General features: G+C 42.3%; 1 protein-coding gene across 5 annotated transcripts in view; it reads left to right on the top strand.

Annotated features, from left to right (window-relative positions):
- The window catches only part of WDR17 (WD repeat domain 17), a 168,256-nt gene that overhangs the window by 117,911 nt on the left and 37,012 nt on the right, over positions 1-13,333 (top strand). For all 5 annotated transcript variants that reach the window (XM_068278776.1, XM_068278774.1, XM_068278775.1 and 2 more), the window contains exons 17-21: positions 3,129-3,284; positions 6,886-6,950; positions 8,701-8,833; positions 12,125-12,213; positions 12,321-12,420. In XM_068278776.1, coding sequence (XP_068134877.1) covers positions 3,129-3,284; positions 6,886-6,950; positions 8,701-8,833; positions 12,125-12,213; positions 12,321-12,420 — 543 coding nt within the window. The remainder of the gene's footprint in view (positions 1-3,128; positions 3,285-6,885; positions 6,951-8,700; positions 8,834-12,124; positions 12,214-12,320; positions 12,421-13,333) is intronic.

Below are 13,333 nucleotides of genomic sequence, written 5' to 3'. Positions count from 1 at the left end.
TGGGCCTTGAGGACAGGGTTGGGGAACTCTGATGTAACGGATGTCAGAAATGACAGTGTGAACATGTCCTCAGTGGGTTGAGCTGACAATATATCCAATGAAATGTATAAGTGGAAGGTACATATATATATATATATATATATATATATATATATATATATATATATATATATATATATATATATACATCTCTCTTCTCACTCTCTCTCTCTCTCTCTCTCTCTTTATCTCTCCATATATATATATATATATATATATATATACTGTATATATATACAGTGGGTTGCAAAAGTATTCGGCCCCCTTGAAGTTTTCCATATTTTGTCACATTACTGCCACAAACATGCATCAATTTTATTGGAATTCCACGTGAAAGACCAATATAAAGTGGTGTACATGTGAGAAGTGGATCGAAAATCATACAAATAAATAACTGCAAAGTGGGGTGTGCGTAATTATTCGGTCCCCTGAATCAATACTTTGTAGAACCACCTTTTGCTGCAATTACAGCTGCCAGTCTTTTAGGGTATGTCTCTACCAGCTTTGCACATCTAGAGACTGAAATCCTTGCCCATTCTTCTTTGCAAAACAGCTCCAGCTCAGTCAGATTAGATGGACAGCGTTTGTGAACAGCAGTTTTCAGATCTTGCCACAGATTCTCGATTGGATTTAAATCTGGACTTTGACTGAGCTATTCTAACACATAGATATGTTTAGTTTTAAACCATTCCATTGTTGCCCTGGCTTTATGTTTAGGGTCATTGTCTTGCTGGAAGGTGAACCTCCGCCCCAGTCTCAAGTCTTTTGCAGTCTCCAAGAGGTTTTCTTCCAAGTTTGCCCTTTATTTGGCTCCATCCATCTTCCTATCAACTCTGACCAGCTTCCCTGCCCCTGCTGAAGAGATGCACCCCCCGAGCATGATGCTGCCATCACCATATTTGACAGTGGGGATGGTGTGTTCAGAGTGATGTGCAGTGTTAGTTTTCTGCCACACAAGGCGTTTTGCATTTTGGCCAAAAAGATCCATTTTGGTCTCATCTGACCAGAGCACCTTCTTCCACATGGTTGCTGTGTCCCCCACATGGCTTGTGGCAAACTGCAAACGGGACTTCTTATGCTTTCTGTTAACAATGCCTTTCTTCTTGCCACTCTTCCATAAAGGCCAACTAAAGGCCAACTTTGTACAGTGCATGACTAATAGTTGTCCTATGGACAGAGTCTCCCACCTTAGCTGTAGATCTCTGCAGCTCGTCCAGAGTCACCATGGGCCTCTTGACTGCATTTCTGATCAGCGCTCTCCTTGTTCGGCCTATGAGTTTAGGTGGACGGCCTTGTCTTGGTAGGTGTACAGTTGTGCCATACTCCTTCCATTTCTGAATGATTGCTTGAACAGTGCTCCGTGGGATGTTCAAGGCTTTGGAAATCTTTTTGTAGCCTAAGCCTGCTTTAAATTTCTCAATAACTTGATCCCTGACCTTTCTTGTGTGTTTTTTGGACTTCACGGTGTTGTTGCTCCCAATATTCTCTTAGACAACCTCTGAGGCCCTCACAGAGCAGCTGTATTTGTACTGACATTAGATTACACACAGGTGCACTCTATTTAGTCAGTAGCACTCATCAGGCAATGTCTATAGGCAACTGACTGCACTCAGATCAAAGGGGGCCGAATAATTATCCACACCCCACTTTGCAGTTATTTATAAAAAATGTTTGGAATCATGTATGATTTTCGTTCCACTTCTCACATGTACACCACTTTATATTGGTCTTTCATGTGGAATTCCAATAAAATTGATTCATGTTTGTGGCAGTAATATGAATAAATGTGGAAAACTTCAAGGGGGCCGAATACTTTTGCAACCCACTGTATGTGTGTGTGTGTGTACACAATTACAAAAGTCCTCATTGATTGTTCCTTTTATAAATATGGAAATCAGCAGATAAGTACAACTGCGAACAGCCTGGCACTTTAACCTGACGTGAAAATAAACTTATGAGATAATGAATTGTATGTGTAGTACAGCTAAGAAATACAACATTAGTAGCAAAGAACTGAGTCTCATATTGTTTTCCAGTGCAGGAACTGTTAAAAAGCTGCAGTTGTTATCTATGCAAAAGAGCTTCCCTGAGCTATTGGACCCACTGGGTAAAATACAGTCCTGTTTTCAGAAGCACTTAAACAGTCAAGAAACAGTGAAATGCAACTTGAGATAAAGTTTTACTGCAGGAAAGTTCAAAGGGTCATTATTTCTGCTTTATTTTATAGCTTGAAAGACAGAGTGTGATTTTAAAGCTGCAACTATGACAGTATGATGCAATATTATAAAAAAAAGCAATTACCATACATAACTTAAAATACAAATATGAGACTCTTTTCTTTGCTACTGATGTTCTCTTCATTATCTGTACTACACATACAATTCATTATATAAGTTTTTGTTTTTGCTTCAGGCTTGCTTTAACCTTCCTGGCTGTAAGCCCGAGCTGAGTTTGGGCTATGCCACGCAGGAGGATATCTCTGCCCCTGGCGGGGCGATTTGCCCCATTTAAAGTGCCCGCACGCAGCGGCTGAAGAGGCCCCCCCCCCCGCCAGAGTCCTGCGCTGCCTGGACCAATGAGTTCCAGGCAGCGCTATGGGCTGGATCGGAGGCGTCTGACGTCAGGACGTCGGCTGACGTCCATGACGTCATTCCGATCATCGCCATGGCGACAGGAGAAGCCAAACATTAGAACGCGTTATATATGCGTTCCCCTGTTTGCTATTGATGCCAGCGACGATCGCACTAGAGGGACACATGCGCCCTCTAGTGGTGTTTCATGTAGCTACCACTCTGGTAGCTTTACATGAAACAAAAATAAATAAATAAAAAAAAAATGGATTTCTGCCTATGTGGCAGAAAAAATTAACCGCCAGGAGGGTTAAAGAAAAAAAAAGTAAAAAAAAAGAAATACAATGGTAGTCCCATAAAGGAAGGTTTCCTGATAAGGCTGATAGAAGTACAGAATTATAACCTTTTATAGGTCTGGAGGCAGCATAAATTGATTACATACAAATAACATACGACACAGTAAAATACTATTTCGAGGGGTAAATACATATTGAACATATGTGTCTATGTTTGACCTAGTCTAAAGCCCAGGAGCTGACAACTGTGAAGATGTCCAAGTTTGGCGGTGGTATTGGCGCTCCCAGCAAAGAAGAAAGGTTGAAAGAAGCTGCAGAGATCCATTTGAGACTAGGACAGATCCAAAGATATTGTGAACTGTTAGTAGAACTGGGAGAGGTATGGAATGACCTTTATTTCATATGTTGTTAATATGAGATCTATTGTGCATGGTGGATGTGTGGAGTGATACTCAGGTTCATCTAAAAAAGTATTGTACAGAGTAGGAATGGTTGGAAATGCCAATTTCCGATTTTGCGGAAAATCCGCATTACGCCATTGCCAATCACCGCTGCTGCTACCGATTCCGCTTTCCAATACCAATTTCTGCATTACGATGCGGATTTCCGCCAGAAATCGTGGACATTTCCACCGACTTTAACATTGATTTTCCCAAAAACTATAAGGTCTTTTTGAAAACTTTTTTTTCATCTTGTTCACAAGATTCAGTTTAATAAACCCTGAAAATTTGGTGTTTCTAGGACTTATAGGGACTTTGCTATTAACCACTAAAGTCGGCGGATTTTTACTGTAATGTAAAATGCAAAAAATCCGAATTATCCGATATGTGGTAATTTTAAGACGCATTTTCAGCAGACGCAGAATGTATAAGCCAATCTGAGAATGCGGAAACTTCCACCTAAATCCCCATTCTCTGATTGGTTTATTCATTCTGATTCTTCTGATTGGCTTAAAATTACCGCAGATCGGATAATGCAGATTTTCTGCATTTTACATTACAGTAAAAATCTGCCGACTTTAGCGGTTAATGGCAAAGCCTCCATAAGCCCTAGAAACACCACATTTTCAGGGTTTATTAAAATGAATCTTGTGAACACGATGAAAAAAAAGTTTTCAAAAAGACCTTATCGTTTTTGAGAAAATCAATGTTAAAGTCGGCGGACATTTTTGCAATTTCCGGGGGAAATCCGTGAAAATCCGCCTACCGCACCTGTATTACCGATTTCCGCATTCCGATGCGGAAATGCAATTTCCCATCGGAATTTCGGATATTGCATTTCCGCGGAATCCGAATGAGCATCCCTAGTACAGAGCAATATTGTCTTCCCATCTTGGGACTGATTCACAAAATGTATCTTATGAATTATTTCAGCTTACTTATTAGCTCACAGCTTATCTCTCCTTGGCCACGATTCAGTAAATGCCAGCAAAATTATCATAGACAGATAGCATTATCTATGCACTATGTGCGCTACCTCATTTACGTAAATACCATTCAAATTGTCATGCTCTGCCTGTGCACTAATTTTTTCTTGCAATTAGTGAATCAAGACCATTATCTGTCTTAGGCCTCTTGCACACTGCAAGTGATTCCGATTCAGATTCCGCTTTTTAATCAGTTTTTACATCCGATTCAGATTCCGATTTGCAGTGTGCAGGGAGCAAACTGCAAATCGGAATCTGAATCGGATGTAAAAACTGATTAAAAAGCGGAATCTGAATCGGAATCATTTGCAGTGTGCAAGAGGCCTAACTCTTGATTTATCTGTCCTTGGGCCTTATGCAATTGCCCAAATGATAGCGTTAAATGCTGGCAAGTGGTAAAAGCAGATGATTTCAATATCATCTAATCCAGTTGTATTTGCACTACCTGGCAAATATTAACTCATCCAGCAGTACAGAAGTACAGAAAATAACTCATTTGGACAACGTTACCTCCTAAAAAGATCTTTTCACTTCACTGCACTCAATTGCTGTTTTAAAGTGTCGAAAATGAAGCTTCCTGGGAAAACAAGTGCATTTGCACAACAAAAATTATCAACTTTTTAACTTTTTAACCCCTTGTCCCTCATGTCAGCTGGGAAAGCCAGTATGTCTGAGCTGAACAGTGTAGGGCTTCACCATGACACAGAGAGGCTGTACAGCAGAGATGTGGGAATCCTTCTCCTCTCCTGCAAGGGCTGCACCTTTGCAGATTCGCTGCTCCCTGCTGCCCCTCTGCTGGCTATTCCCATCCCCGTCACTTCCTGCAGTACCTCTGCCAGTCACTTCCGGCTCTGCAGACCAATGGGAAACCCTGGTGGCAGATTTAAAGATGCTTTTTGCCAGGGCTCCCTCTTGTACTAATGTAGCTCTTCTAGGTACCCCAGAAAAAGTATATTTACATTTCCCTTCTCATAAATATGATTGTAAATGATCATAACTGAGATTGTAGCCTGCTTTTGACATTTGTCTGTTGTCTGCTGTCAGTCCTGAACTCTTGTCTGTTCTTGATTAAACTCCAACCATACAATGGACTGTAGTGCAGCCTGCCAACACCCTTGGAATTCAGTTCTTTCTATCACTGGAGGGACAATTCCAGTGGCCACGACCTGGTAGCTACCAGGCAGCAAAGTAGTCCATCACCTGCTAAGGGTGGCGGCCCTTTATTTCTTGTGGATACTCTGGTAAAGACCTGTATCCACTTAGAGGAATCCATGAGGGAGCCCACATCTACCACTGTTGCTGGAATCAACAGTTCCTCAAAGATCTTAACAGAAACCTCGCCAAAAGAATCTTTGATTCTGCCGCCAGAACACCCCATCTGTCCACTGACTTATCCCCTATGACAGTAAAGACACATTTCATAGCACTTAACCAAGCACAGTGTTTTGTTTTATGGAAAAAAGAAAAGGAGAGGGAGGAGGAGAGGATGAGTCCAAGGTGCACTTGCGGACAAAATTAGTGCCTGCCAAAGATTATTTGCCTAATTTTTCACAACAAACTATCACAACTCATTGTTTTGAGAAATGGAAATGTAAGCTGTGTACTTAGTTTGAGCCAAAGATTCTCCTTCACTAACTTAAAGGAAACCAGAGATAAAGAATTAAAAGTTAGTTATACATACCTGGGGCTTCCCGCAGGTCCGGAAACCCTGATCGCTCCCACGCTGCGGTCTTCAGCCTTCCCCGTTCGCTGCACCGGCTCACGGACTTCCAGGGGGCGTGGCCAGCCTACGCAAGTGAAGTGCACTCCTTGCGTTTCTCTCCAGCAGCCACTGGAGAGGTACGCAAGGAGCGCACTTCAGCTACGCCTTGACTGGCCAGTCGGCTAAAGTCACGGGAGCCGGTGCGGCGAACAGGGAACGCTGAGGGCCGCGGCGTGGGAGCGATCAGGGTTTCTGGAGCTGCGGAAAGCCCCAGGTATGTATAACTAACTTTTAATTCTTTATCTCTGGTTCTCTTTAAGTTAGATATTTCTTTTTTCAACTTATGTTAGTACTTTTTTGCTTGGTTGGTGTTGAAAAAGGGTTGTATAAAAAAGTTGAGGTGTATTTTTTATTGATAGTAAATAAAGGAAGAGTAGTACCATGTAATTTCTAACAAGATTTTCATATTTGATGCAGCCATTCTACAGAAATTCCCTTGTAAAAAAGATAGTCACATGACTCAGAGATCTGTGTACAACATATGGAGCTGAAAGGATAGTGTATATGGCTTACCTATTCATCTCAATAAAGCCATGTGTAGCTGCAGAAGCGTGGTATCTCATGTTGGGTGTAGAGTCGTTTCCCCAGTACAGAGTCATCATATGACCTTACTTATACCCATATTACTCTTATTGTAGACTAGTTTATCTGTCAGCCTACTGAAATGCACATGGAATGCTCTCTGGGCTCAGATCACTGTGTTTCTAAGTGCCATGTATGAAAACATTACAATGCATAGTATTTGCTTTGTTTATATTCATTCTGTAATTTTTTATTTTTTATCACGTTCAGTGGGATAAGGCACTATCTGTGGCTCCCGGTGTTTCTATGAAATACTGGAAGAAACTAATGCAAAGGTGAGTGAACACTGCCAAAAGTCATCGGTTTGGTGTACAGTAACAAATATGTTTATAAAATGAAAAAATAAAATCCATTATTTACTGCTTAGAAAATAGAATTACAATGAATCTATTCTGCGCATGGCCAGAGACAGAGGCAAATGTTCCATCCTGGCTATGCTTGATCTGTCAGCAGCTTTTTATACAGTTGATCATATCATCTTGCTTAATAGGCTGCTGTGGCATTGATGGTTTAGTCCTCCAGTGGTCCTCCTCCTTCTTTGCTGGTAGGACACAAAGGTTAACTTTGAAGATTTTCTGGTCCGACCCTGATCAGAACTTTGAACGTATCGGGGAATAAAGTTAGGCGGCAGGGGAGTCTTTAGTGTTAGGAGTGGAGGTTAAAGTCAGGCACTATCAGGGGTTAAGGTTAGGCACCACAAGTGGTGATTAGTGTAAGGCATGGAGTTAAGGTTAGGCACCACAAGGGGTGGAATTAATGTTAGGCACGGGGGTTAAGGTTAGACATAATGGGGGTGGGGTTAAAGTTAGGCACCGAGGGGGGTACGATTAGGCACCACGGGGAGGGGGTGTGTGTCTTAGGGTTAGGCTATCGGTGGTGTGTGTGTGTGGGGGGGGGGGTTCTGTGTGAGAGTAGGGCTAGGTCAGGTCATAGTAAAAGATCAGCAAACATTACCATTGTTTTACTATTGGAATTAAGTAGTAGAATGACGGTCATTTTACTGGGTGCTTTTTACATGTATATGTTACGGCCAGAACCCGAAGTTTGGCCACTTCTAGTTCTGGCCGGCCACTTCGGGTTCTGGCCGGCCAATTTGCGAAGTGGCCGCTGCGCTGCGGCCAATGTTAGAAATGGATTGTTTACTCTGATATTAATGTATCTTCTGGCCGCAGCGCAGCGGCCAAACGTATTAATTTGTTGCAATTAAGCCGGCGGCAATGTAACCATTCAAGCCGCCGGCTTTTTATCTGCCTCTCTCTCCTTCTCCCCCCCCCCCCCCGCCTCTCTCGCTCTCCTATGGGCAGCCGGCGGGGACACGAGTGTCCCCCCGGAGTCGTTCGTCGCGGCAGGGAAGCCTGCCGTTCTTGCAGAGCGGGTGCTGGCAGAAGCAATGTCTGCAGCCTCCCCGCTCTGCTGCCCCTGCTGCGACGAACGACTCTGGGGGACTCGCGTGTCCCCCGCCGGCTCTCCATAAGAGGAGAGAGAGAGAGGCAGATAAAAAGCCGGCGGCTTGAATTGTTACATTGCCGCCGGCTTAATTGCAACAAATTAACTAAGTGGTTCTACGTTTGGCCGCTGCGCTGCGGCCAGAAGATACATTAATATCAGAGTAAACAATCCATTTCTAACATTGGCCGCAGCGCAGCGGCCACTTCGCAAATTGGCCGGCCAGAACCCGAAGTGGCCGGCCAGAACTAGAAGTGGCCAAACTTCGGGTTCTGGCCGTAACATATACGTGTTATGCCACATTTAGAGGGAAATAACATTAAGGCAAGGAATTTGGGTTTGTGTTGTAAAGGGATTTAGTTCCATTATTTTTTTTACAAAGATTGCATGAAAGAAACAACGATTTTATGACTGAACAATGCATACATCCAGTCACTGAAGTTCTGTAACATCATTTGAAAAAGTGTTCAAGTGATTGTCCAGTGTTGTTCAGCATATTGTTATGCATCTTGGACATAGCAAAGGTTCATATATTTTCTGCACTTCATTGTGGGGATTTTTTTTTTAATTATTTTTCAGAAGAGCAAGTCAGCTGATTGATGAAGAAAATGATGACGTCATTCCATACTGCATAGCTACCGGGGATGTTAAAAAGCTTGTCAATTTCTTCACCTCCAGAGGGCAACTGAAAGAAGCTTTACTGGTTGCACAGGTACGACTGTCCTCATTTTATTTTATTTTTTTGTTCTTGCTATTAGCACCTGCGTCCCAGTTCCATTTCAACCATGCTATGAGGTTTATAAGTGTGGTAGTTCCTTTTTTCAGTGCATTTAGTTCTGCTGCCAGGAAGCTGTGCTCTGGAATTTACCATAACCGGCGTTATGCAGACCCCTGCCATGGATAATTATGTTATGCACTTTTGCACACAGAATTTTTAAGTACTTTTTTTCGGAAAGAGAAGTAGTGATCACATGACATGACTCCTTCCCCTCTAGTCTCCAAGATGTGCCATGTATATACTGACACCTTAAAGAGGAACTCCAGCCTAAACAAACATACTGTCATTAAGTTACATTAGTTATGTTAATTAAAATAGATAGATAATATAATCTCTTACCCACACTGTTTTAAAAGAACAGGCAAATGTTTAATTTAATTTCATAATGGCAGCCATCTTTTTGGTTGAAAGGAGGTGACAGGGAGCATGAGACACAGTTCCAACTGTCTTGTGTCCTGAGCACCTCTCCCAGTTGCTAGGCAACATGAACAACAACATAGGAAATCCCATCATGCTCTGCACAGCATCAGGGAAAAAAAGCCTGGGATTTTTTTCCTTGATGGGTGGAGCTTAGATAAAAATGCAGCTAAAAATGATGCTTTGGTAAGAAAAACAAAGTTCTGATGCTGTGAAACTGTTAAAGAAACTCCAAGCCTTTTCAGTTCTGCTGAGTAGATTTTTAGTCCGGAGGTTCACTTTAATATCTCTGTTGGCACCATCTGTTGGTCCTCTATGAAGGCAAGGCTTGTTTTGCATTGTATTGTTGAGCTACACAAGAAATAGTCTTCAGAGCTTTGAGCTGAAACAGAACACAGCTTGCAGATGCAATGATGAAGAGCATATTTCATTAGATCTCTAGATCTCTCCTGGGTTCTGATTTGACATCAAGTAGGGTCAATATGGCAAAGTGGTAAATGACCAATATCACATAGATACCCATCGGTAACCACATCTAAAAAGTGAACTGAACATGTACAGTATATGGAGGGCATTATTCTTATCAGACAATTGGGTGGAAAGAGTGCTGGGATGGAACTAATGATTCCTCATGATTTCACATAAGGAAGGAAGGCATGCCAGAAATCGGTGTAAATCTGTGGATAAGTTGTTTGATATCACAGTGCCCTCATATCTCATAGAACTGATATAGTGTTGTAGGAGCTTATGTAGGTGGTACAGGAGGAACATAGAACGTATACAGTTTATAGGGTAAATAAATCTTGTCACTGTTACCTTCAAGTTCAAGTTGTGACCGCTGAGATATACCAATTGCATCACCAGTATAAATGCCAAGGGTGGTGATCATAGCATGTCTGTCCTATGACCTTAAAGTGGGATAAAACTCTTATATAACATTCAATAAAAATGTGTTTTCCTACCTACTTGTTATTACCCATTCAGTTATCATATTTGCTTTTGCGCACCAGTAATATTGGCTGTCTACAAATGACGAATTTCCAAAGGACAGTGTATCTGCTCTGTAAGCTGTCATTGCATTTTATTGCATAGCTGCTATATATATATATATATATATATATATATATATATATATATATATATATATATATATATATATATATATATATATATATATAAAGAAAATCTATCTAGTGATCACTTCTCAGCTCACTAAAGCTCAGTTTTGGCAGTTTGCTAATGTTCACTAAATGTATCTGACAAAGGAATGTAGACAAGAAATAACGTTATCACCTCTTCAGATGTGGCCAGAAGCTGCCCACTGAGGCAAGTAGCTTTCCACTGAAGAACAAAATGCTGTGTTTAACAATTTGAATGCTGTTCTGCTACATTTTTATGGTAGTAGATTTTATGCTGTAAAAAATCTTTTATAGCAAAGATGAAATGCTGAGTTTCATACCACTTTAAAAATATATATGTATGTGTGACTTGGTGTCAGTACCTGAGTTGGATTATGGTTCTAAAAAATCCATGTGGATGGTCTTTGTTTAGTAGTAATGTTAACAAGCACAAAAATCTTTGCAGAACCCAATCTTCCCCATTCGCACTCAGTGATGAACAAACAAAATCAATGGCATTTTTAGTCATAGGCATTACAGGCCATTGCCTGGAGTGCCATTGGTCCTGTATTAAGCCCTGCTCCCTGAACAAAGCCCTACCCTAGACTAAGCCCCACCCCAACATTGGGGTGTTCTGTTACCTGCTTCTGCTGCGTAAGTGCAGCAGGTAGCAGGAAGTTCTTTGTCTTGGGAAGCAACAGCTTCGCGGGTCCCTGGAGAGCAGACATCACAAGGTCCAGATAGTGAAAGTTGCAGCCAGCCTCCACTGTGTCCCTCTGCCAACTTTTCCCCCTTGCATCATTCTGTCCCCATTTGTGTCTCCTTCTGTGCCTTTTTGTGCCTCCTTCTGTCCTCCTTGCTACCCCGTCCCCCTGTGCCTTCTTCTGTCCCCCTGTGCCTCCTTTAGCCCCCATGTGCCACCTCTGTCCCCCTGTGCCTTCTTCTGTGCCTCCTTTGGTCCCCCTGTGCCTCTTTCTGTCCCTCTGTGCCATCTTCTGGCCCCTTTGCCTCCTTCAGTTCCCCTTTGTGTCTCCTTCTGTCCTTTTGTGTGCTTACTTCTGTCCCCTTTTGTGCCTCCTTCTATCCAACTTTGTGCCTCCTTCTGTCTTCCTATGCCTCCTTCTGTCCCTTCTTCAGTCCTCCACTGCTTCCTTCTGTCCCCCTATGTGCCTTCTTCTGTCCCTTTGTGCCTCCTTCTGTCCCCTTACCTCTGACCCCCGAAGCATTCCTTTGTCCCACTGTGCCTAGGCTTCTTCTGTCCCAGGCGGAAGCACAGAACTGGTGAGCACACAGCTTCTACTGCTCTATACTCTGCATTTGCACACTAAGCTGAGGGAATGCAGGAATTGGTTGTGCAGCGAAATGCAACAAGGATCATTGGGTTGTTTGTACAGTATTTTGGGGACTCCCTGTATTAAGGATCCACCTTATACGCCACATGGTTCCTATATTCTTTAGTGTGTCCATGCTTTTTTGTTCTTGGGGGGGGGGGGGGGGGGAGCGAGTGACATAGGACTTCTTGCCTGGAGTGACAAAAAGGCTAGAAACAGCCCTGAACAAAATTCTACAGGTTCTATTTAATGGTAAAGTTCATTCAAAACTGAGATATCAGTTTTAAGTAGAGTTCTGAAGGCTTTTAAATGTTGATATTAAGCCCTTCCTACTGATTAACTTGTTTATTTACTTCTAGGCAGCTTGTGAAGGCAACATACAGTCTGATCATATTTCTGTAACTGCTGCATCACCAACTGAAGGCAACAACGTAGAAGATTACACCGAGTGAGTTGTGATCTGCTCAGACTTTGCTCATTCCAGTTGTTCGTAAAACTTTTTTATATTAGTGGGTGTCTTAATGCAGTCTTACCTCTCTCTTCCCTTCTGCCCAGGCTTCTCCATCGAGTCAGTACAGAACTGGCAGAGTGGTATTTCCAGGATGGACGGGCTGTACTTGCGGCATGCTGCCATCTGGCAGTGGATAACATTGAAGTAAGATCTGTACAGACACAAAGCTTTGGCAGATACAGCTGAGAAAAATAGCTTGCTCTGTCCTCCCAACATAATGTAGAATCACATCCACAGATATGTATTACTTTACCTGCCAATTTTTCTCTCGTAGCAGAGAAAACATACTTTAAGGTTATGTTCACAGTGGAGCATTGTGGTGTGTCGTAACGGTTTGACGGTGTGTTCCAACACATTGCATGCAGTGCATTTACCCCATAAAGCCCATTTAACAGTACAGTAAAGCATACTTTTCATTGAATGCTTCTCTGAATGGGACGCAACACGCGTATAATGTGCGGTGTCACTTTCCCGATCAGTTTCTTCTGTCACAGGGAAAGCAACAAAACTTCCACTGTGAACTAAGCCTTAAGTTCCCTTCAAGTAAAATATGGTGTAGGCTAGTTAATATGAAATCTTCTTACTGTAGTATGGAGTTTTGTTATTTAGTAGTCATATCCCCCTCCTCTGCTGTGATTTTGGCCAGTGTGGAGTGGTTGGTGCTGCAGGAGCATCCCTCTTTGGAGGTAATGAGGAGTGCCTGCCATGTTCTTACTCCTGGAATTACAGTGGTGCATGGCTTTTCCAGCCCTCCACCCAACAAGCTTCATTCTATACTTCACGCAAATGCAAAAAGCTGTCAGCTTCCTGTCCGGAAGTATTGATGCGGGCAACGCTTAGAAGAACTGGCCACTACACAATAAGTAATTCAAAGGCACTAATAGTTCTGCCCAACTTGAACAACTTCCAGCAGCACCTTTGTGTTTGGAAAGGCACTTTTTAGATATAGGGACATGGCCAAACACCATAATGGGGGATTACAGATATTTTTGGATGAATTTTGGCTGCATTAATTTTTATATTTTTTGGTTTGCAGTACCATTAAAAACTTTCTTTT

The sequence above is a fragment of the Hyperolius riggenbachi genome, chromosome 1 (assembly GCF_040937935.1).
Source record: "Hyperolius riggenbachi isolate aHypRig1 chromosome 1, aHypRig1.pri, whole genome shotgun sequence".
NCBI lineage: Eukaryota > Metazoa > Chordata > Amphibia > Anura > Hyperoliidae > Hyperolius > Hyperolius riggenbachi.
Note: the sequence above shows the minus strand (reverse complement) of the source record. Positions and strands in the feature narration are given on the sequence as shown.